Source organism: Hippocampus guttulatus, chromosome 4 (assembly GCF_054856545.1).
Source record: "Hippocampus guttulatus isolate MCC_2025c chromosome 4, RoL_Hgut_1.0, whole genome shotgun sequence".
Lineage (NCBI taxonomy): Eukaryota > Metazoa > Chordata > Actinopteri > Syngnathiformes > Syngnathidae > Hippocampus > Hippocampus guttulatus.
This window is the reverse complement of record NC_141264.1, coordinates 9,627,104-9,653,145: the sequence shown is the minus strand read 5'-3', so window position 1 is coordinate 9,653,145 and position 26,042 is coordinate 9,627,104. Positions and strand designations below refer to the sequence as shown.

At 42.4% G+C, this 26,042-nt stretch overlaps 1 protein-coding gene across 7 annotated transcripts in view; it reads right to left on the bottom strand.

Annotated features, from left to right (window-relative positions):
- Nucleotides 1-23,898, bottom strand: part of brsk2a (BR serine/threonine kinase 2a) — a 174,840-nt gene extending 150,942 nt beyond the window's left edge. For all 7 annotated transcript variants that reach the window (XM_086108691.1, XM_086108695.1, XM_086108692.1 and 4 more), the window contains exon 1: nucleotides 23,532-23,898. In XM_086108691.1, coding sequence (XP_085964817.1) covers nucleotides 23,532-23,625 — 94 coding nt within the window. In that variant the 5' untranslated portion in view covers nucleotides 23,626-23,898. The remainder of the gene's footprint in view (nucleotides 1-23,531) is intronic.
- Between the last annotated feature and the right edge of the window lie 2,144 nt (nucleotides 23,899-26,042).

Here is a 26,042-nt window from a genome sequence, read left to right as displayed (position 1 = left end):
TTCATATTCAAGCAATACACAAAGTCATGTAAAGAGTGGGCTTTAAAAAAACACTTTAAAAGATGAAGAAAATGCTTTTAAAATGATGAAGAAAATGCTTTCGTGTCTATTGGGCAATGCAATGTATGTGATCAATTCTGGGCGTCTATTAGAGTGGCCATGAGGAGTCAGCATTGATGGTGTGCTTGTGCCAAGAACAAGTATGAGGCGACAAATAAAGACTGATGTCCAAAGGCCAAATACCTCAAGCCCAGACAATTTTGGCATCTTCCTGCACCTCAGAATGGAAAGAAAAAACATGTCAGATTCTACAAAATGCTACAGGTTGTCAATCCACGTTTTGCACGATAGCCTCATTGATGAACAAAAACTCACTCACACCCCATACCCAACATAATTATCAATTCAATAGCAACAGTATCCTTTTATCAACAAAGTCATTGCTCTTCATTAAAAACAAAGCCCTGACGTCGATATACGAGTGTCCTGTGCAGTGTTGTAATACACTTGCAAAACACTAGCTGGTGGTACAGATTCTCAGGCACTATAATCCAGTCTGGATTAAAGTGCTTTTCTACCTTCAAATTACGCAAAGTGCTTTGAAGACAAGTCGTTCAGATTGATGATCGTTTATGCTTCCATAAAACGGAAAAGGAAAATGCAATGGAAATTAAACACTGATGGTGCAGCGTTGTGGTTGAATAAAGTATCTATCAGGGCTAAAACGTTACACCAAAATTGAGATCAGATTTGTTTCCCTATTTCCGGCCCATGGGGCGATACACATTTAGATTGTTAGAATAAATAAATCAAAACAATAAATGTATTTTCATGAAGTTATTAATACCTAGCATTATAGTATAATTAGTATAGGAGGCCGAAAACAAAGTGACTCAGAGTGACTGACAAAGTCCATTTGGGCTAGATAAGTGAAATGATCAGTGAAGATGTGAAAATTAAATGATTTCCCAGAACAACCGAGAGGCCCATTTTGCAGTGGTTAATACCAGTACAAAGACCAAACACTGTGAATGATATTTTGCCCTGCAACAGGCCCCTACAGTTAACACATTCTTAATTTCATCTTGTCAAGGCTTACTCCATCACACACACGCACACACACACACACACACACACACACACACACACACACGCACACAGTATAGTGTCGGGACAAGACAAGGTGACCGCACAAGGTGATGGGAGGGTCGCCATGCCAACAGGCTGACTGATGTCACTGGTGTGCGTGTGCCTGCGTGTTTGGATGCTTATCTGGCAACTCATTCTTCCTCCCTGGCACCATGCCACTACCATCCCACTTCTTGACGATCCGTCTGTCCTCTTTCTATACTTCCACTCTTAGCAGCGCAAACACATATTGTATTTTTAAAATCCAGTTTGTCATCATTGCACTTCACCCCCATTCTGTAAAATCTATAGCCTCGTAGGTCATCCATACATGTATAGACCATGTGCAATGAGTCTAACAACAATTTGCACATGTGGCAAGAAATCACATTGAGTCATTTAGCTTACATCAGGGGTGTCAAACTCATTTCACATGGTGGGCCACATACGGCCTCGGTCGATGTCAAGTGGGCCGGACCATTAAAATGATACCATACTTTGCTATAAATAACCAAAACAATATGTCTTTCCTTTGTTTTGGTATAAAGAATCACAAGAACATTAGGAAAATGTTGAAATTTAATGAACGTCTTTTCGGTTCCGGCCCACGGGCGTTATGTTTGACAATACAGTGATCCCTCGCTATTTCGCGGTTCGTTTATCGCGGCTCAAACATTCATAATTATTTTTTTTAAAAAGACGTGTTTTTTTTTTAAGTCTGCAAAAATCAGTGTCTAAGTGTTGTTTACTATGCGTGCTAGTGTGTGTGCACTCTGCTCAAGCGGGGAAGGTCCACGTGGGGCACGTGTGTGTGTGTGCTGCACGCAGCAGGTGAGTGTATGTGTGTTGCTGAGAGAAAGAGAGAGACAGAGAGACTTATAAGAACAAAAGCAGGACTCTCCATCCATAATTGTCTAAACAACCTTAATTGACTAATCATAAAGACATCTGCTGCACACCGAGGGATCGCTGGCCTGTGTGTGTGTGTGTGTGTTCGTGCGCTCTGCTCAAGCGCAAAGGCCCACGTGGGGCAATTTTTAAAAATATATATGTTAATTGGTCGCTACTTCGCGGATTTTCGTTTATCGAAGGTGGTTTTGGTCCCCATTAACCGCGAAAAACGAGGGATTACTGTACTGTTTTACATCATCATCTCGTGGGCTGGATTAAACCCCTTTGCGGGCCGGATTCGGCCCGCGGGCCGTACGTTTGACATCTGGTTCACATAACAACCCAAAGCGCAAGCCATCTGCTTCACCCTGGGCCTGGGGTCAGTCGTGAGGCCTAATACACCACATTGTTTGTGTGTGTGTGTGTGTGTGTGTGTGTGTGTGTGTGTGTGTGTGTGTGTGTGTGTGTGTGTGTGTGTGTGTGAGAACCACATGTGTGTGTATTCCCAATCCAGCATTTCTCTACAAATTGGTAATCTGTCTGGTCCGAGCCAGGGAGAGATTTAATCCCAGCAGCTCGCCTAAATCTTTTTCTATGACGCTATCTTTCCATCTATTCTCTGTTTTCACCCACATTCACACATTTTTGGGGGAGTTGTTCCAAGTATACCAGCAAATTTGCATATACACATTGATGCATACTTTGCACTCATCCATTTCTTATCTTTATTTGTTTGAATCAATTCTGAAAGTCCAAGAAACCTGAACTCAGACAAAAAAACGTCCTTTTTGTCTATGTAAGGTAAATATTTACTAACCGTGTATCAAAATTAAACTGATGATTTAGGGGGGATTTAAAGAAAAACTTGCAACAAATATGAAAAAAATGTGACATTTTGTTCCGGCTTCAAAGTGTAACTTTTAGAAAATGTCAGTGTTAGTTGGTGTGCACATGACCATGACAATCGTCAATAAATGGAAGAACTGAGGGCTCTTATTTGCATGTTTTTCATAGTGCTCTGCAGAGCCACATTACTCCTTTAGAAAAACACTTTTCACGTGACCAGAAAGAGAAGTTGGTGCGCATATGTGCAATTAGGTTTAAATGCGCTTTTGGATGTATGCTGAACAAAAAATAAAATCTCAAAGTCATGACATCATGAACAAGTTTATGCCCAGACAACATTTTAAGCTTTGTTGTTTTTTAATTTTGTGCAATGTGTTTTTTTGATGAAAATTCCACGGCAATATTTTTGGGCTCTTTATAAGTAGCAGCAGGTGATTAGCATATACACTGGGGGAATATCCTGTTTTCCACCTTGCATTCAATTGTATAACCTCCTTGTGGTATTTCCGATCGTTGGGCCACCAACAATGACGGGCCAATTTCTGTGGGGAATTTTGTGTCATGTCGTGAAGCAATGAGAAGAGTGAGTGATGATGACACCAGTGACACCGGACTTGCTGCGGAGATTCATCACTGGTGATGAGTCACGACTCCTCAAGTATGACAAGTCCGAAGAATGCAGTACAGTCAACAAGTGGTGATGAAGTGGAAATGGGGTTATCAAGGGCAGCCAACGGACGAAAGCAGCAATCAGTCGTGTCATCATTTGATCATGCACATTTGCAAGTGGCAAAAATGTGAAGACGGCGTGTGAAGAATCATAACTTTTATATTCTGTTTAGATTTGATTCATCTTTACTGAGGGGTCCAGTTTTAGTAGTTCACTTATATTCTTCTACAGTTGTACTGTTGAACTAGAACGTATCTGAATAAAATGTTGAATGCCCCCATAAAACAATAATGAGTTTTTTTTTAATGCAGTTCAGTTTCACTGCCCTTATTTTTAGCTGAATGTGTTTTCAATGCACTTCATGTTTGCACTGTGGTTGAGAAGAAAGAAATTTCATCTGTGCTGTATGTTGTACATTGAGCATATTTGACAATAAAGCTGACTTGACTTATGCCATGTTTGAGACAGCAAAACTTACTGAACGTTCTGTGAGGAGCAACCCAAGGAATATGCGTCTGAAAATTTGTTTATGAACAGATCTGAAGTTCCACCAAATTTAATAAATTCACAGACACCCGCATGATCTCTCACAGCCCTTGAATAGGTTACCACGGCATTTAAAGGCATGGCACACCAGTGTACTCCGGTGTGCATGTACACATCACTTTAGTTTAATTACACTTCAGAAAACCAGTTAGTTTCTTTTCATTCTCTTTTTTTTGCTGGATTCATATTTATAATTTGTAACTCAGGGCAACACTTAACAGCGTTTATTCTAGTCCTGGAACCTTTCTGACAACACCTCATACATCATAAGGAGTATAATTTATTTGTTACTCACTCAGTTTATTGTATGGTATACAGTAAATTGCATTAACGAGCGAGGTCATGTAAATTTACATTTACTGTATAATGTGATACTGTATTACGCACGGTAAGCATTTAAAGAGGGTTATGTGCGGAACAATTCTGATAAGAAACAAGGAAAGATCTTCTCAGCCGTATCAATTACTGTGTGTGGAAAGATGAGAGTCAAAAGTCACGGGTGGAGGGGTGGGGTCTTTTCAGGCACCTCCTGCAACAATCATTGAATGTCACGTAGGAGGAGGGCCAAGATATACAGAAGAATCGTTTTGCCCGAGAAAAGAGGGATGATAAAGCCTGGCAAGAACAGGTGGAGAAAGGAATGGAAGAAAGGGTACCCCATTTCATTAACGTCAAGCAATAAGTGAGAATAGAGTGAAGAGCAAAGCTCTGTGGTGATCTTATTAGACAGACCGCAGGAATAGAGACAGAAGACAAGACAATTAAATGGGCGACACTGGAAGCCTCGTGAAGAGGAGTGGCTGGAAAAGGCATGGCAGGGGAAAAGATTAGGGAAGCTGGTGGAGAGGGGAGAAGTTGAGCAGGAAGTAAGTACCTTTGATCACAAATGACTTGTATAAAAACTCATGAAAAGGAGCGCCTCTCTGGAAGAAGACTCACCTCAGCACAGGATTTCTGAAATGGATTCAGCTCAAATCAAGGATTGGGAAATTTCAGGAAACCTCTGATTTATAGAGGATACGAATAATTTACCATTTTGGATAAGGACGATGTAAGTATTGAGGCAATTTAAAAGCTCTTCAAATCTGTGAATACTGCAAGGGCTGTAGTTGCTTGGCTTTTAATTCACCTAACTTTAAGACCAGACTGGATGAATGACATGCCCTCCATTATTTGTGTAAAGAGAAGATTTGTTCACACGAGGACAGAGATGGCTCAGTCAAGTCCTTGCCTGCCTCAAAGTTGTTGGCCAAACAAACTTTCCAGGAGTTAAGTGGATAATTGCTCACAATATACTGTAGCTCAATGGAGCACCGATGCGCATCCCACGTATGTTTTTAGTTGGTCAAGAAATGAATGACAACCTTGTGGTTCACGCAATAAACATTCAAAAATTCTTAGTGTTTAAAAATAAGAAAGAATGTCAGGCAATGAACTGTATCTTATGGGGAATAGTTGTTGAGCAAGCATCAGTGTAACATTTTCATGGTGTATTGTGGCCACCTGCTTTTCACTTCTTGTACACGAGGATTCTCTGTCAAGCTAAAAAGGGACAACCTTGACTGATAAGTCTGCGCAACGCCGAAGTACCTCTTTGTTTTCAGATTGCACTGATCCTGCAAATAGTCGCCTCCGATCGCCGTCTGTATAAAAATGTTCCCATGATTCTTTTCCTCCAGAATTCTCTCACACTACTCTGTAGACTGAAGTTTTAGATTTAAAAAGAAACCCGAAAGACAATTGGTTTGCCAGACAATGTTAATGAGCTTGCCTAACTGCTGAGAATTCCACAACATGTACAAATCAAAAACACTTGCCATGAGCTTTCATAACAATACAAACATGCTTTGGTTTCAGCCAGATCCTTACCGCTAAGGGTGGAACAGTAAGGTCTTCAGAATACCACTCATTGGGGTCCTTCTTTGTAATACCTGCTGCAAAATATTAATTTAAAAAGCAAACCAAGAAAGAAAAAACAAAACTCATGCCAAGAGCTTCGATGCTCACTGAGCAGAGGTCGGACTGCGTGGCATCAAGCATGACGGTAGTCCATATTTTTGAAGCGATAAAGACCAGTGAAAGAGCAGAACACACACGTCTCCTTCTGTGCAACTCGAGTCATAAATATCCCCACATATTTCCCTCTAATGTGGAATGTTCTGATTGCAGAGAGAATCGACTTGGGACGATCCACATCAAGCTGATCACAAATCCCTGCAACAATAATTCCCATCGAATTATTTGCAAATATTGGCTCTTCTTTGCACTAGCTGGCGAATCAAACCAGGTGGAGTGAATCGGCTAATTTTCCCTCCCAGTACAGTACTCCACTCAGCTCATTAGTGATAATGTTACGCATGTCATTGGGAAGGGGGTCGTGTTGTATGGGGAAATCCTGATAAGGTCAAGGCCCACCAACTCCTATTTTAATCACTGTCATTTGCTTAACAGGCACTTCCACACTGACTCGATCACCTCATTCACAAAGACGAATCACAGAAAACTGTGTACATGTACACACTTCAAGAGAGGAAAAAGTTTGCGATGTATACACATGAGCTTCTCTAACAATCACTGAAGCCTTTACAGGGCGATCTGTAAACCAATAAATTAGTCAAACTTTATTTGTATAGCTCTATTCATACATATAATGCAACTCAAAGTGATTTACACGAAGGAAAATCAACCCCTCCAACAATCGGTCATAAACTCACACACACATCACACACACACACACACAAAAAATGCACTCAAAGTAGATCTACTTTATAAATGGATCTGGATCAACGTGATGTGATTGTGTGCAACCACCTGACAAAATAAAATGAACAAAGTTCAACACACCATTTCTTTTCAGTGTCATTTAAAATAACAACATAATGACCCCAAAAGAACCCATGGCTGCGCACAGAACATCCAGGTGAGAAAACACCATCTCAAGGAGCCGTCTGCGCCACCACAAGCTCGTAGGCCCCGGCAGCTAAGAACCTGCCCAGACCAAGAGCTGGGACCACACGAGTTAAGGGCAGTGCCGATGCTCCCAGTGCAGAGGGCTGCCTCTCAGGAATAACTGACAATAAAAAATATTGATGAAAAGATATTAATCATTTAGACCAAGGTACCAAAAATGATTCAAAACCGTCGCAGAGCTAACACTATAAAAACTAAAATAATTGAAACATAAATTGCAGACCTGAAAATACAGAAGCAGTCTCAGGATAAGATATGATTAATACTAGTTGAGAAAGAGAAGTAAAATCGAAGCTGAGATGAGTAATTGAGGGGTGAGGAATGAGTTCATAAAACATATTTCCAAAAAGAGGTAAAGTTCAGGAACATTAAGACATGGCCTGAAAAGCGTCTCTCCACAGAAAAGTGGAGGCAGGATCGCAAAGGTCGTCGGATCAGAATGTGCCAAGCTCCAACCCACCATGAATTTAACACTGTGGTCGTGTTGTCCACCAGCAAAGGATGCCAAAAAATTATTTCAGCACCCATTAAAACTTTTGACAATGGGTCAATTGAAAAACATAGCATGTCGTGCCCTTATGAACTATAATGCTTGGCTTGCTTCATGAATAAACCTGCCCAGAAAGTACCTCAATGCTTGCGCATGAGACACCACGCAGTGTGTTCTGCAAAGCGCTGCAAAGTGGCAAGTACAGTCAGGTACACAGATATAGCGACACAGACACAATTCCACGAGAATGGATTTGAAATCAAAGATTTAAATGCAGACTTAGACTATATATATATATATATACTGTATATATACACACACACAAATGTGTGTATGTGTGTGGGGGGGGCACTCTGTAATAAATTAAAAGTAATTGGACAAATGAACAATCATAAATTAAACTCCAAACTTCAAATTAACGCATAGACATCACCAGATTGCATCCCTGGTGAGCTGCTCCATAAGGTCTCTACTGCAACGGTCTTCAGTTGCTGTTTTTATTGGAAATTTTTCCTTCAGTTTTGTCTTCAGCAAGAGATGCATTTTCAGTCGGATTCATATCAGGAGATTGACTCAGCCGTTGTGAACTTTCCACTGCATTGCATTCAAAATTTCTGGTTGTTTTCGCAGTACGCTTTGCGTCATTGTTCACCTGCACTTTGAAGCGCAACAAGGGAACCCGTTGCAATGGCAGCCATACATGCCCAACTGGCTGTCAAAAGCAATGAATGTAGACAGAATGAAAACAACAAACACCAAAGCCTACCAATCTGCCCCTTCCACTCCATTCTCAGAAAATCTCAAAAACAAATTGCACTAAAAGCAAGTTACCTACAAGCTATTCAATAACGAACACCATTTGTGTGCTTGTGTTATTTTACTGGGAACGCGCCCAAAGGCAGCTCAGTAATCACTTCACGCAAAACTGCCTATATATGTCCAGGCAGTGGTTGTTCTGCATGGCCACTCCATCATTCTCACCTTCTGTGCGAGAGATTACAGTCGAGAACACCAAAAAGTGGAATGTGTAAAGCATGGAGTCTGCACCACAGCAGGCCTGGTGCTCGTCCTGCGTGCTGTTTAGTGAATCACTTCCAAGGATGGACACATCGCTCGAACCCTAAGAGGGACCCAATGTGAGCTCATCTTTCTTCATACATGTGACTTCTACATGACACAGACGCAGTTGTATAATTGACGCTGACGTGCACTTCAGTCCGGAGAGCTTGAAAGGGTACAGGAGCATGAGGGAGGGCCTTTTCCAAAAATCAAACAAAATGAGAGAGACATTAAGCACATCGAATATGATGTTGTATTATTTCGCCTCACTTTCAGATAAATGAAACGCTATGGAATAGGAGGAGAGGATTGCGGTGTGTACACTCCTGTGTGTACACTGTTTGCGTCAATGCCCGGTTCATCGTGTCTTAAGGGCAAATAAAACATGTCTTTATATGGATATGTCAGCTTGTATTTAGAGCAAGGTATACAGTCCGCCGTGAGCCAGGCTAATACACACACATCCAGCCTCCAAGCGTGTCTTTCTGGGGATGAATGAGTCTCCAGGAGTTTGGGAAATCATGGAGTCACATGTTTTTATGCTGACTGGAATCATGACAATTTGTCAGGTGTTTAGTTTTCTGTGTCTCCATCTTGTCATCCTCACTTCAGCTGTCAGAATGAAAATGTTCTATACTATACACATAAACGCACAGCTCCTCCAAGTTCATGTTTAAATATTTAATCAAGTCTCATTTGGTACAGAATGTTATAAATTGCAGCATGGTGACACTGGAAACGACAGAGCCATAAATTCAGGTTATTGTCAGCCTCAGTACAACCAGGTTTTAAACACACCCGCTGGCGTTAGGGGTATCTGTCCGGAACATTAATGGTAACAAAGGTGGTAACGCCAAATGTGAGGTTGTGTGAACCGATAAGGGTGAAAACAGATTAGAATTGGAAAATCTTATATTCCACCAAACCTAATCAAATCTTGACATTTTAAACTGTACTCTCCTTGAATCATACTGCAGCGCATGTATCAAGAAATGAATCGCATTGTCTTGCACGAGCGATGCACACCAGGTATAAATCGTTTTGAAGGTGCTGATGATATGTTGCTTCTTTCTATTTAATTCACATTTTTATATAATAATGAACATGACAAAAGCTACAGCCATCCCATATCGAATCAAATTGCAATCCCACTCAATCCAACTTATTGAATCGCTCCACTTGAAAATGAATCTTAACTGTATTTTAGAGCACTTTCAAACAGCCATCGCTGTATACAAAGTGCTGTACATGGAGCAACTATCATATATACAACAATAAAGCGATAAATCAGGAACAAAGACGGTAGAAAGCACCAAACAGAAAAACTAACATCAAGTCTGAGTCACGCCGAGTCAAATGCCAAAGAATACAAGTGAGTTTTGAGGCGGGTTATAAAGATGAATCTTACCCCATACATCGAGATACGTATTGAATTGTCTTTTATCGGAGAGATGCCCATTTACACTCCTGAGTTTTGCCACAGTAAGTCTTTACTGTATAGCAGGTCCGTGTGCATTTCCATGTGTGACTCAGTATGAGTCTATCAAGTACAGAATCCAAATAATGAAACATAATTCTACTTAGAATTACAAGACAGCTCACGTTGTAAAACACCCCGCAAAGATACTGTTGGAGCACGAAGACATTTTTTTGTCTCGATCCATTGCAGGAGAAAGCTTGAGAATTAGTATAAGACCACCTACTTGTTATTTTTACCCATGTGGCTTGTAACATGAAGTATAATGATACATTCTATTCAATCCAGTATTCACAAGCAATTCCAAGAACAGGCCCATTAAGACAACACAGTATGTTCCTCTTCCATTAGTCTGCCTTTGCATCGAATGAACCCATTTATACGCATGCTTGCACATGGATGTGCTTGTGTGTGAGATTTGAAATATTTATTTAAACAGCCGTTTTGTTTTCTCCTCTTTATTGCAGCGGGAAAGATGGAACAGTGAAATAATGAGGTGAACACTTAACAAATGTTTGCTCTGTTCTTCGAAAGCCCTCAATATCGAGCTTGTATTAAAACTGTGTGTGGACTCGACTTTTTGTCATCGAGTTCACTTTAATGTGTGGACACCAGTCTCATGATTGGCAGGTGTATACTGCAAAGGAGCATAAGTAATGGTTCGATTTAATTCTTTCTGCCTTTTGTGTCCACAAAACTGCGGCTTATCACACCTGAATTGCTTCCAGTGAGATCTAATCGCCTCCGCATGAAATGAGACTTACCTGAGCAGAACAGGAATGTAAGGTCTGGAGGCTGCAGGGAAATATCCATTAGGCATGAAGCGAGGAAATGAGGGAGCAGGAGGACCAAAGGTCAAGAAGAAACGGGCTGGTAAGACATGAAGGAAAAGAGAGCAATGAATAGAGAAATAAAGAGAGAGCTGGTGATAAGTAAGCCTACTCGGTTAGCGGTAGTACTAGACTGCAGCTGAGATGTGAAAGTAGGGTGCTTGCTGCATCACGTTAGCTTGCAAGGGATGTTGACACGGCATCATTTTCACATTCATCAATTGTTCAGGCTCCAGTCTTCATGTGTGGAAGGTCTTTGCATGTTCTTTGCGTACCCGCATGGGTTTTTGCGGAGTACTCCGCTTACCTCCAACAAACATGCATGGTTGGTTAATTGACAACTGTAAGTGTCCAGAGATGTGAATGTGAGTGAGAAGAGTTGGGTTGTCTATTTGTGCCCTGTGATTGGTTGGAAATCAGTTCAGGGCATGTCCCACCTCTCACCCAAAGTCAGATGGAATAAATTATGGCTCAAGATAAGCAGTGCAGAGAATGGATGGACAATGCTTAATCTATATCGAATTACCTGGATTACATTTATTCATGCTCCTATTACACAAACTGTAATACACTAAAGTAGCGCCGACGACAGCAGCAAAGCAGGCCAAAAAAAAAAGAAAAAAGACTTGCTCAAGGATAGTTGCAGTCACATATGACCAGGTTGCTATGGCAACAGACTCTTCACATCAAAATAGATGTTGCCACAAAAAAAGCCAAATATACATGCACGTTCGAGTCCCTATCTTCTCTATCAACACAGTCAATACATACTTTCTGACAGGGTAAATGTGTTTATGATGAAAGTGAGGACAAGGTTGCATTAGCTGAGGGACAACCTCCTTAAGTATAGTGTACACAAAACTAAAAAGCACAAACTGAACAATACGTAGAGCTTGCACTCCTCTGCCAGGGGCTTTTACAGTGTACTTTTCAGAAGTGCGTCTTATCGACTTTTTTTCAGTTCACCCAGAAGAACATTTATTAGATCAGGTGGCAATTTCTGTTTTAGCTCATCACAAAGATTTTTCTGGTCAGGGATTTTCTTCCACAACACACGCATCTTGCTGTGCATTTATGTGCCTTGCTCTGCACACTGGGGGGGATGCTGCAATATGAACGTGACTTCCCTAAACTGTACCCCACAAAGTCAAACGCATGAAATTGTCAGCAATAAATAACTCAGAATCAGGGTGAACAGCGTGGCCTACCCCTGATTAATTAATTAAGAGGTGAGTGTCCTTTGCCCACAAGCCCCCGCATTTGTATGGCCCTTCCTGCTGTGGCTGCATTTTCTCCATTACGACGTCACATCCCTGCTGAAGGCAAATAGATAGCTGGGATTCCTCTCTCCCACAATGCGGCTGCACAGTGCATCTCGATTTGTGTGAATGCTGGGGGTTTTCATTGTACAAAGTCTAGTAAGTGTGTGAGACAGAGACACAGAGAGAGAGAGAGAGAGAGAGAGAGAGAGAGAGAGAGAGAGAGAGAGAGAGAGAGACCCATGCTGGATTTGAATGATAAAAGAGGCGCTGACCCTGAGAGGTGCTTGACAGCGCTTTTTTTTTTGTCACACTCAGAAACCTCCTCTTCTTTTGAGGCTACACTGAGTCCACTCTGCCTATCTCATGTGCTAAAACTCCTGTGATTTATGGCTCTTTGGCACTGTTATGGATCATCAGACTGATGTGAAGGAGGAGGATGCAGTGCAGACACAAACATACACACTTAAGTACGTCACTAACATCCGACATCATCAGGAATAATCAGCTTTATGCCTAGAATAAAAAAAGCAACCATCTGGGATGAAAATGCAGCAATGCTCCTCTTTTACATTGCATTGCTTTGTCGCTCACTCAGTTCTATTGGTAACAGTGAATTTAAACCACATAAAGTAGGTAAGGAATACAGATAAGTTAGCGAGTACAGTGATGCAATGATAGTGTACTCTCAAAGGTAAAAGCTGCATTTAACTTATGAGTTAGAGTTACATTGGGGTCAGTTCATTACAGCATCTGACCTCCTTGGTCAGAAATGTATTCTACAACCTTTTTATTCATCACACATATTTTATTAATATTGCACTTAATGCATTGTGAAAAACAACATTTTATATCCCAGTAAAGATAAAGCATTCATCCTGATATATGATGTTTCCTACAAAGGACGTGAAATTAATGGCAATTTTATCTTTTTCCATGTATTTATAAAACACAATGTATGTAGAAAATACATGTACGATAAAATTCATAAAAGGTTAATGGATACTGCAAAACTAAGAATCCAAAAGAAAAATACCATTCAAAATAAATGGTAGGACAGCCAGCGTAATGTTGCTTACATCCACATGCTTCCACCAAGCAGTAGCATTACTGCAGCTACATTAACACTCATTCACACAATGCCAGTGTAGGATCCAAGGTGTACGACGGCTGAAGTCATTCTTGTCACAGAAAACCTCTCAAATTCTGACTCTCTTGTAGTGCATGCACATTGTAGAGACACAGCTCATATATGAAAAGCATAAAGTAACAGTCGCGCCATTCTGCAGGCATGACCGATCGACCCACGCTTAATCCAAATGTTACATTCCCTTAACAGTTGGAATAAACGTGAATCCATTTGTCGTGCCTGGAGATTGAGGCGCAAGGATGACGAAATAGAAAGGCAACTATAGCTGTGTTACCGTCTTGGATGCGAAATTTGTGTAGTAGCAGAGCTAACCCGACACCCTACACATTAAAATAAGGTTTATAATGGCAGGAGGGTTATACTGTATGACGTACGTACGGTAGAGGTTTTTAATCTCGTCAATAGGATATGTATTGTGATGCTGCCCAGCATTACTTGCACTTAATAGAAATACCCTTTGCTCATTGGAGAACACATAAGGAATGTAACGGGACAGTGAATTTACTTTGGCATTGACTTATACATTGGGAAATGGAACCTGTCTGGCAATAGAGCGAGACCCCCGGTCCACAGCAATAGAGCAAAACTGAGTGGCGTTCCCATAGCTCTAATATATGAGGTGGAAGATTTGGAACAAAGCATAACATTATAAAGCAGAAATTACACAACTCAAAACAATGCATATCTGAAGCTTTGACCAGGCCAAAGGATGAAACCACTGACCCACAATCTGATGGAAAGTCTACACAGAAAACAAATGAACAGAAGGAACAGTTATGGCCGGTTCATTAACATAAATACATCCAAGCAGACTGTCCATAAAGGCACATTAACAAAAGACAGTGTAAATAAAATACTCCTATGGCATGGGTTAAAAAAAAAAAAAAAAAAAATTGAATTAGTTGTGGTTAGTCCACCCAAGGGTGTCGCAAAGACAATCACGGGCAGTCAGGGCAGATTGATGGTTTTTGATGCTCATTCAATGTGTTCTCACCAAGGCCATTTGGTTTCACCTCGCATACAAAGACAAACCTCGGGTTAAGTCAAGACTCATGGCAGGTTAATTGAAGACTTTAAATTGTCCGCAGGTGTCAAGTTCAGTGTGATGGGTGTTTGTTGCTATCTGCCCTATGGCTTGTCTGGTTAACAGTCCAGGGTGTACCCTGCCTCTTGCCCAAGTGAGCTTGTATAATCTTCCGGACGTCAGGTAATGGCAGTTTTGTAGCGATATTGAGAGAAGAAGGATTTACAATGGACAGCAGTGAAAAAAATGTTTATCAGTCAACGTTCCGTCCAAGTGAATTCAAATCTCACTTTGATTAACAAAAAAAAAAAAAAAAGGACATATTGAGATAGATGTGCAAGCTGGACAAGTTGGACATGCTCGAACTCACGCCCCAAATTTGCATTCGCTACTCTTATTGACATTAGCGACTGAATGATCGAATCAACTCAAATGGGTTACGAATTGTAATTTTTCTAAGACACAAGCCACAGTCCGACAAATGAAAACTCCAATTTGATCAAAATGGTACAGGGAGTACACTTAGCGTATGGATTGCTTCATCTTCCGCATATATTCACATATTCACCTATCTCATTCGACATGTTGGCATGTAGTGTGCACCGGGGAGTTGACATAGCGCATCAACCTACGGAATCTTCCATTTTAGTTTAAAATACAGGAACTGAGTTTAACCTCCAGGATCCTATGCCATAGCCAGGCCAATGGAAAATGTGTTCTCTTTGGCCCCATTTTAAATCTATCTGCATTGCGTTGTGCTACTCCTCATCTCTTAGGTCCGGCTTAAATTTGCAAACTCCCTTTTGCTTGTTGCTAGTACAGCGTTCAGCTGGCTGTTAGCCAGCCAACAGCAACACAGCCACCTCCGAGCGTCCCTCGAATGGAGCACGTACATGGCTTTCACGCATGTGCACACTCCACATAGAGACCTCAGATATAGGGAGATGTGACATTTGTTTTTCTACTTTCTTGCTTTCATAACTTTGCTGCTGTAAATTGGGAATGTCTCCATTGGGAGACGAATAAAGGTTTTCTTATTCTTATGTCATCCACAAATCCCCCTCTCAGGAAGATTTGCTTTGACCATTCTGACTTGAATGGGAAACTACAGATTTGGTATTTGTGTTCAACGATTTCGATGTTGCCAAAATGGCGTTGTTTGAATTTGGCGCAGAATATTGTGAGATGCATGACGTTAACGTCAGCAAGACTATCGGCACAAGCCCACCCGTGACCCCACGTGAGGTTATGCAGTATAGAAAATTGGATGGATGAAGTGGTCGTGAGTTTTCTGCAGAGCCAATCAAAGAAATTAAATCAAATTACCATCTCTTTTAAGTATGGACAATTATCAAAATAAAATATATAAAGTACAAAAATCCATATTCTTTGAGCTCATGCAGCAAATGAACTCATTGTAAATGTCATACTGATCTTTCAGTGTTATGGATAATAGTAATGCAATGAGTATTGATCAAAATGAGAATAATCTTCCAATTACCATATTGCTTTGATTAACGACCTATACAGAGGGCCGACGATGGATTCTTGAGCACGACTGTGGGATGTGTAAGTGTGGTGCAGTGAGAAAACTGGAGCAAAGTCAAGGTCAATGGCAGACCTATATCTATTTGTTAATGGATGAAGTAGAGTAGGAGAGCCAGCGCTGAGGGGATGAGGATGGCGCTCCCCCCAATCACAGGACATCCTGCCAAGGCAAGCTGAGCCGACAGCCACTAAAGCCGAGGCTCCCCACATGTGCTAATCTCGCAGATTTAAAATGGGAACACAGAACAGAGTGCAGAGCAAAGAGCAGGACAAGCCTGTCTGATCCATGGCCGTATGTCTGAGTGCACGCGAAAGCAAGTAGCCCGCACAAGCATAAGTGAACCATACATCACATATGCCAGCAACGAAGCTGAAAACATGGCTGCATACTTTGCAGGCAATCTTCAGATATTATGATGCTGATTTCAGATTGCTGCCACTTGCAGAGTTTGAGAGCGAGAGAGTTAGAAGAAAATCACAAGTGAGTAGGTGGAAGAAGAAAAAGAGAGAGCAATCCCTTCCGTTCTTCATGAGGGCAGACTGGGAACCAGCAAGAAGCAGAGAAACCATGACAACCAGACGAAAAGCGTTGGCAGCCGACACATGAAAATAGATCGACTATTGGAACAATTAGGAGTACCTGGGGGGGAGGGGACAAGCGGTGTACACACTTGCCACTGCCCTAGAAGACAATCACCATGAAATTCTAAATGACATGAAGGCATAAACAGCAAAGAAGAGGGCTGGAAAAAAATGTTTTGCTTTAATTTCTTGTGGTGTTTCCATTGTTAAAGTTTCCATATATATCCAACCTGTACCATCCCAGAACCCTTTCGTTGGGGATTCTTGTGGTCGTAGGCATTTGTAGTTCATTTTGAGGAGTGCTGCAGCAAGCACCCTTATATTGAATTCGAGCTCCCTCATAATTTTTTACTTTTGTCTGACTTTTTCACTGTGTGCCTTTTATAACAAGCAAGAACATTTTCAGATCATTCAATACTGAAATATAATATTTTAACAAAAAATACAGCACATGCCTTGCCTCAAAAAAGGTTTGTGTCAGCTCATCCCTCCGCTCCCAAGTCCCTCTCACCTCTCACCGACAGTGCAATACATTTCCTTCCAGTGCTAGAGAGTCACAGCGTGAGTGCATTATATTGTTTAAACCAGGATATGTGGTTTTGCCACTAAACACCAACACACTATCATCGTTGAAATTCCTCATTTTTGCTGCATTTAACGATTGTTAGGAAGGAGGTAGCTCAGTGCTGTAAGTGGGCCAGTATTCTGCAGTACGGAATACCAGTACTTCTCAATTTTAGCTTTGAGTGTACAGGAACATTTTAAGGGATAACAGGGCTTCATTTGAACCCACAGTACCCTCTATTCCTCCATTCCTCTCTTGCAATCTGTGATACTCATACTCCAATGGCAGGCCTGACCAACCTGTTCTGTTTCATCCAGTTTCTGAAGCCTTTTTCACAATGAACTTAGCTGGGCGCAGCGCGCCGTTATCAACCCTATTCAAAGTGTATGTGGTGGGGGTCGGGCAGCATGGAATGGAACATTCATTGCCGCGCATCTTCAGGACATCCGCCTCGAACGCAAGTCACTTTGAATTAAAAAATATATATCTATATACACATGTATATAGATATAGATATATATAGATAGCACATTTTTGTAAGCCTGGTTTGCTGAAAAGTGATCAGTAGGAACGGCAACTGTGTCAGTCTGTTGGTATCAAAGTGTGCAAAATCACTTTCGTCTAATAAACTGTAATTCGACAGTTTTCGCCAGCCTTTATGGGACATTTGCTTTGTGGCGAGTTGATTGCCACTAACACTCCTAGCCGCTGATGCCGGAGCCCCCGCCAAACACTGGCAGCAATGAAATATGAAAAACTGAATACAATACAATGTCTACATTATTTAAGAAAAGAAAACCTTTATTAGTCTCGCAATGGAGAAATTCCCAATTCACAGCAGCAAAGTTATGAAAGGAAGAAGTAGAACAACAAAATATAGGAGCTGCTGGAAAGGCAGCCACTCTCGCGGCGCCCTTTTGAAGTCAAAATAACAAAAATAACACAACACAACACATCGGACACAGACAGTCGTGCAATCTTCACCACTTTTCTGCATACACTTTGTTGTTCAGTCGCTTTTTTTAGCATCCTTAATTAGTGATTGAAATTGATTTCAGGGCATTGTGTTGTTGATATCGGTGGCAACCATATGTGATTTATCATTGATATAAATCCTGACTATCGATGATATACGCCGTGACATGCTGCTTGGAATAACTTCAAGATAAAAGCATTCAAAGACATCGATGTCCATATATTACTAGATAAGGTAAGGTTTATTGTGAACTTGGCTTGCTCACGGTGTTAGTGGCGTGTCACTCTCATGCACAACATGAATAATTCTTGCTGTGGCTGGCTAGACTACTTCTTAACAGTGTACAGAAAATAAACGGGTACCAAAGACAGAAAAAATAAATCCTGTAGCATTTTTTAACCAAGGTACTTGAATTGCTCAAGGATCGTTTCCCCCAAATCGGAACCATACCTTGGCGAACCAATGCAAACTGGTCTGATTGGTCTTAAAAGACTATGCCACTCTTTTGAAAGCTACCATAACATTGTATTCAAATAAAACCACTTTTTGAAACGCTGCCATTGTGATGCCTTAATCTCCAGAGCAACATATAGGGCATGTATGTCGCTATGGATACACTTAAATTGCAAGTCTCCTTAATGAACCATGGGGGAAATAAATCATGCCCACCATCATTCTCATGTATTTACATACTTGCTACATTCCTAGACTTTGTTGAACATTTTATACTGTATCGCCCTGGTACAATGTCACACTGCTTACATACCTGCTCACAAAGCTGGACCAAACTGGACCACTTGGTGGAAAAGCAGGAAAGACAGCATTTGTATGTGTACGTTTGTTTTCACATATGTAGCATATTTTGTTTGAGTCTGAGGAATTTCATCCCAATTGTACAATACGAGAATGTTAGAGCGCAAGAGACTTTCAGAAACACTTCACTAATTCACTGACCTCCCATTTAAAGATCAAGCCTTCTCCGCCTCAGCAGGTCAGCAATAGAGAAATGAAAAAAAGCCAGGACAGGGTGTGATGAAGAGAACGATCAATACTTTGCTTGACTTAATAATTTCACTGCACTCACAACTATCAAGATCTCCTTATGTGGTTCTATTCAAGGCTCCTTATTTTCTTTGACTACTGCTGCTGCGAGCAGTCCTCTTCGCCTTCATCCTTCACTATACTCCCCAACACTCCTCCACCTCGTTCCTCGTCAATAATCTCTGAAAATCATCGGCTACATACATTCTGCCCAATCGATGCACTTCTACCAAGGTCTTGTCTGATTTACCACATGGTTGAATCCCTGTATGAATCTTGACTGGCCGGGGGAGGAGGGGGGCGGGGTGCAAAGGAGAATGAGAATCGGAGAGGAGGGTGCCCTATGATGGAAATTGTCATCACAAAGTAATCCGATTCAAAGATGGAACATACGGATCAGATGAAGCACATATGAACATGCACTAATTTCACACCATTTAGGATCCATTTCGGGGCTGAAGGAGCAGGACTTTGGCTTTGGCCTGAGAATCACAACAGCTGTGCCCAGACAGGCTCAGCTTCCTGTTTGCCCTGCTGGGTTTCAGAGCACCAACATACACAGGCTCCTAACTCCGAGTCACGCTGGCTAGCCACTGGGTCAAGCCTTCGAAATCGCTGAACAAACACACACACACGCACACGTGTTTTTTCCATTTATTTACCTCATTCGCCAGACTACAGTAAAGTCTCACAAGAAATTCTGAGTCATTTTGTGAACACTTAGGGTGGAGGTTATTGCTCGTATCCGAGCCCAGCATGGCTTTGATGGAATGTAATATAATGGCATCAGCAACAGGTGGCAGTTTTGTGTTCTGTCAGCAGTGAGTGGACATTCCCTCATCACTTGTCATCATCGGGGAGGAATATCATGTAGTGTGAAACACCATGGGTTGCCACCACCAGACAGGAAATCTTTGAAATTGACCTCAATGAACCACCCCAACTCACCAGCAATCAATGAAAAGCAAATTAACGTTTTTTCATTATCATGGAATGTACCGCAATCCCGTAGCAGTTTTACCAATATGGTGGTGTGTGTGTGTGTGTGTGCAAAGATGGATAAAACATTTTGCTCGTTCTTGCATATTCATGCCCTGTAAAGTCCTTGCATGAACTACAACAGGAGCAGTGCTGACACAAAGATAAATGAAACCGCTAGATTCCGCAATAAATGCAGTGAACAGCAAACGAGAACGCCTGAGCAGATATACAAACTGAGATACAGAGGGACGACACATCACAAGGGGCATTTTGTTGGGTGCATATGTCGATATGAAGCCCCTTGAAGCTGACGATTTCACTCTAAATGTCCACTGAAGAATCCAGGAGCCTACGCAACCCCCAGCTCACGGCTTGTCAATACCTAAATCTTGCAAGAACAAGGATTTACACTGGATTAAGAGGCTGTTTAGCCAAACAATAGGCAGCATTTATTCCGCTAATCAAGTTCCTACAGGATAAAGAAAGAAAGCGAGGAAAGAAAAAAAAAGAAGGCATTTGGGTTTCAACTTCTGATGTAGAAACAATCAAAGCAATAATTTAGCTACTCTGAGAACAAAACCAATCCAGAATTGTAAGCTTTCATAAAGTTTCATAAACTGCAAGAAATGCATACAAATACCATCGACATCTTATGCACAAAGAGCAAAAACGGTTTACTCTGTTCTTAAATGGGAATGGCAATATCACAGAAGAAGCATGTCTTGTGACACATTCTCACATGAGGCAGGACCGCAATAATCACCGAGCAGACACACGGGTCTCACTGGGTCCCAACACTCGAGCACAATAACTGTCATTGGTGTAAGATTGTCTCCCAAGCCTCCGTGGCATAATTAATGAGCAGTCGCCCATGCAGACACAACCTACTGGAGGACCCTGTTCTGGCCCGGTCAGGTGCAGATACTGCACAGAAAGCAATACAACCCAAGGAAATACAGATAAGATGGCATCAAAGACAGACAAAAACTGCTTGTGTACGGTAAGCAAATGTCATCTCCATCTGTTGTTACAAGAGCTTAAAAAAAAGCAAGATTATGTATCAGTTTACTGAACAGACAATGCAATGTGTGCAATGAGTCTGCATTTGTCAACATGCAAGGGCTATGTCGCTAAGCTAGAGCGGGCCTCCCCATTGGGCCACGTGATTGTGTGAGCGACTGGGGAATTTGGCTGTGTAGGGGATTAAATCAGGAAGCCAAACCAGAACCACTTTGGTGGTTGTGTGTGTGTGTTTGTGTCAGGACTAATCGCTTAATGAACAGAGAAGAGCACCATTGCTCAGCTGAAGCAGAGGACATACTCCTCTCCTCTAATAACACCGGCCAACCACCACAGCTTGAGCCCACTGGAAGGTGCCCACGGTCACTTATGACTGGGCCTGGTGCGTGAGGCATGCACAGTTGCAGGCTGACCCTTTCTGAAAGAGCTGGCTGAGAAAGCTGACATTTTTCATCAACGGTCAAATGGGATATTATGCATGTCATTAATCTAAATAGGTCTAGCGTGGATTAGCTGCATGGGCAATGCTTATGTAATTGTTTTCCGAACAGAATACACAAACCATGTGTCAGCCTTTTACTTCAGCACAAGTAAATGTTATTTCAAATGGCAGGATAAAAAGTGGTCACGTGAAAAATATTTATTTAATAATTGTCTCTGCCAAACTCTGGATTTTACCTGTGAAATGTCAACACAGACAGCTCAGGAAGCAATTCTGACACTTGAGCTTATCTATCCTTACATGGATCTTACAAACAAGCCTTGCCAGAAATCGGGACAAAATCCGCTCATAAATGCATCATGAGGCGCGGATGATCCAGGCGACACCGTATCATTACCAGTCTGGACCCAGCAGACCTTTGCACCAGCAGCGTACCACCAACAAAGCCTCTCCAGAGAGCATACTGAACTGGGTCTTTCTGCGAGTGACGATTATACACAAGCAGCACCAGTGAGGATGGAGAGCCCGGGTAATTGTGGTGATATATTCATAATTAATCTTTTGTGGGAAAACACCATGCAACATTTATTTCTATTGTAGGACTGTGCAGATGTAGCAGATATATCATTCGTTGATTGTCCACAAGCGAACAACAACATATGGTACCTTCGTGCAACACTTGAGCTTTGTTTGGTTCTATAAAGCCGTTCGGGTCATATGCCGTGTTATTCCTCTGCAAAGCCAGCCAGAACGGCTCTACGTCACGTTCACGGGGGTCGCCGCGGTATGCTTCAGTACACTGGTCGATAGTACGGCTTGACACTGTTGTCTGTTCATGATTATGTTTCATGTCATCACATGATAATGGAATGCTTACACTGCGTGGTCATTCGCCTTCACATCCAGTGACTGGAAATGCAAGCCTATCGAGGCTTTACCTGACTGGAACATTAATATGGCTAATTGAACTGAATTCTGATGCAGCAAAGTTTGTGGAAAGGTGAAGCATAAGGCACATATCAGCGTTGAGAGGAAATCCCCACAAGCAAACAATCGGGAAATGCCCAAACAGAAGAAAACACTGGCCGAGAAAATGCAATTTACACGCATACGCGGCTGCTCGGCACGACCGGCTGGGCCAGGTAGCACAAGTAACGCCTATTTGCTGGGAGGTTTTAAACAACAGATGGGAGGAAAATCTCTCAGCAAAAACATGGGCTTTTGAGAGGGTCACAAGCACTGCATCAGAGCTTGCCTCTTCTTTTTCATGCATGGCTCCACTGACAGCACAAAGCTTACCTCACAGGATCCACACTCAGCACGACCAAACATCCCCTCAAATCAAATATGATGAAGTGAAGTCATGTCTCTATCATGAATTACAACAAAAACAACAAACTGCAGTGTCATTGGCGTCAATAGTGAGATATGTGCCTGTTTTTCAGGGAGACCACAAACATGCCCAAGGCGATATGAAGACAGATTCATGTAGCTCTTATTTCCCAGCACCTGTCAGGGTGGTACCCAAGGCACCACGTCGAGGAAACCCACGTCATGCAGCCACAGCCTAGAGGAGAACCGTTTGACGGATTGCTTTCCTTGCCTTGCCTAGCCTGCCTGCCTCGGGACTAAGAATAGATCAATGCATCGGGCAAATCGGGATTAACGGGGATGTGCTCCAACCGGAACACGCGCGCGCGCACACCCACGGGAATAAGGAACCCAAAAGTTTATTCTCACAGTTCTACCGGGATGCGCGCATACACGCGTACACAACCTCGCAGTCCAAAACGATGTACAACAGCGTCACTTAAATCAACGACAGTCCTCCCCATGCACCCGCCACCCCCCCCCCCCCCCCTTGTCCCACGGCGTGAACAATGACTATGTCAGCGGATCAGTGGGAAACAGCAAAGCACAAGGAGCCGCGAGGGGGGCTTCGATCTAAACACTTAAATGACGTGCACACGCTCCGCGCGAGCTCTCATCAAATTACGCGAGCAATTAAAACCGGGTGCACGGAGCAAGGCGCTAACCTGTCTGTCCTTTGCCCAGCGTCTTCTCCAAACGGTACGGTCCAACGTAATTGGCATGCGGGGCTCCGCTGTTGTCTTTACCGGACGATGACATGACGAATGCGGCTGCAGATCAGTTACTTTCTCGAACGAAAAGCAGGCGAAGAAAAGCACTCGTCCTCCTCGGAGGTCCGAGCCGCTTTGAGGTCTTGCTTTTACAACTCCGCCGCCGTCAACCTCCTCTTCTTGTGGCTCCCTTTCTTCAGCCTCTTTCTGCCTCCTTTGGCCACAACCTCGCTCGGCGTCTGAGGAGACGAGGTTGTCCCTCAGCTCTCCAATCACCGAAGATGAGCTGCAAGTGCCTTCAAAGCATTGTCGGAGCGAGCGAGTGAGCTGCGCTGCCTCGGTGCGACTGTGGGAGGTGCTGCGGAGGCATGACAGATGATTGACGGTGGTTTTAGCCAGTCACAGAGGAGGCTTTGTCTTTCAGCCGCTGGACCAGCCCGAAAAGGGGTTCTCAAACTTTTTGGGTCCAGATAGGGTCACATGTTTAATATGCGATCTTTGCATACTCTAAATATGAACATGGAATTTGCATATTTTTCATCCATCCGTTTTCTACAGCATCTACGGGTCGCAGGTGACCTGGACCCTACCCCAGCTGACTTGGGCGAGAGAAGGGCAGACTGACGTTCCACACTGAACTGTTGGCAGACAATTGCGCGGCACTATGACACGTATAGGTAGTCATGCAACCATTCAAACTCTCATTCACACCTAGGACAATTTAGAGTTTTCAATCAATCTGGGCATTTGCAATTTCCCCATCCAGAAAAATCATGTTTTGTCATATTTCTCAACACTGGTGGTATGATCTGACAGTAGTATATTGTTGGTGTCAGGCCTTAGGCTCCTATGTCACTTGGTCATCTCTATTTTTGTATAAACAAATCTTTTGAGCTTGTGATTATGTGGCTTCAATGTTCATAAAGTTGAGCTGCCATAGGTTTGTTTCAGTGGTGGGTCACTGAATGAAGTGTTTGCTGTGTATTTTACTCAGAGTGCCTTTTTATCTTGCAGCGTGTGACCTTTTATCTTACCTTGATATTCTCTCTGCTGTAAGCTTCCCTGACAACATTTCCTCTTGTAGATGTCTTAATCTTTTTATAAGGACATACTTTTTCGTGAATTGTAACCATCCCAGTGGTTATTCATTCATTCATTCATTCATTCATCTTCCGAACCGCTTGATCCTCACTAGGGTCGCATGGGGTGCTGGAGCCTATCCCAGCTGTCTCCGGGCAGTAGGCGGGGGACACCCTGAATCGGTTGCCAGCCAATCGCAGGGCACACAGAGACGAACAACCATCCACGCTCACACTCACACCTAGGGACAATGTAGAGTGATCAATCAGCCTGCCACGCATGTTTTTGGAATGTGGGAGGAAAACCGGAGCACCCGGAGAAAACCCACACAGGCCCGGGGAGAACATGCAAACTCCACACAGGGAAGCCGGAGCTGGAATCGAACCCTGTACCTCTGCTCCCAGTGGTTAATGAATCCCAAATGTTAAATTAATCATTTGTTTTGCTCATATTGTGCCCAAATCGATTTGGGCACAATAGTAGTGGCAGTGGCCTTCCTCATATGGCACCAGCCTTCAGCAGCTCGGCACAGAGCCATTGCATCCTAGCCACACATACACATTTTCTTCAGTTCCTGCTTAGGTATTTCTTTATGAATCTACTTCTCAGTATGTGCATTCTCCCATCCGGACTTCTGACGCATCCTCTGCTGAACCTGGAAATAAGTGTACAGCCACCAAAAAGGTGTGACTCATTGAAGTCTGAAGCTGGTTGCATCATAGAGCATGGAGTTTTTTTTTCCTGAGACTGGGCAATGTCATAGAAATATGAAAATCCCTTCTCTAGCAGAAAAAAATATGCGGAAAAAAGTTGGCAAACGTCACTGTTTTTTTTGCTAATTAATATGCTCTCTATGAATGTTCGGTCCCGTGACCCTGGTGTGGATGACGCGGTTCAGAAAATGAATGAATGAATGAATAATGTTTGGCCATCTGCAATATGTGACGGGGACACATTATGGTTGTTGGGCAATCAGTGAGCATTATGGGGCTGGTGTGTCCTGGGCTGTGAACTGAATGAAAATGTAATAGATGATGTTTCAGTCATTTAAATCCAGGTCAAAGTGAGTACAATGGAAAACCTGGAAACTGAATGTGCTGTCATAAATTGTGTGTGATTTACTATTTTTTTCTCCCTTTTATCGACTGGTAGTCTTTGTTGTAGCTCAGGGTCGTCACATGTTTACTACGTCGGCTATACTGATGATGTGGCCAAGTATTTTTATTCATACAATCTATGTATGGTCAATGATTATTCTTTTTTGGTGGGGGTCAAATATTGAATAATATTAACAGCGAAAAATACAACTTGAGTGGGTGCACTGTTCATGTATCTTCCCTTCCTGCTAAACATAGAGGAATGTTCTGTACTTTACTTTTGTGTTGC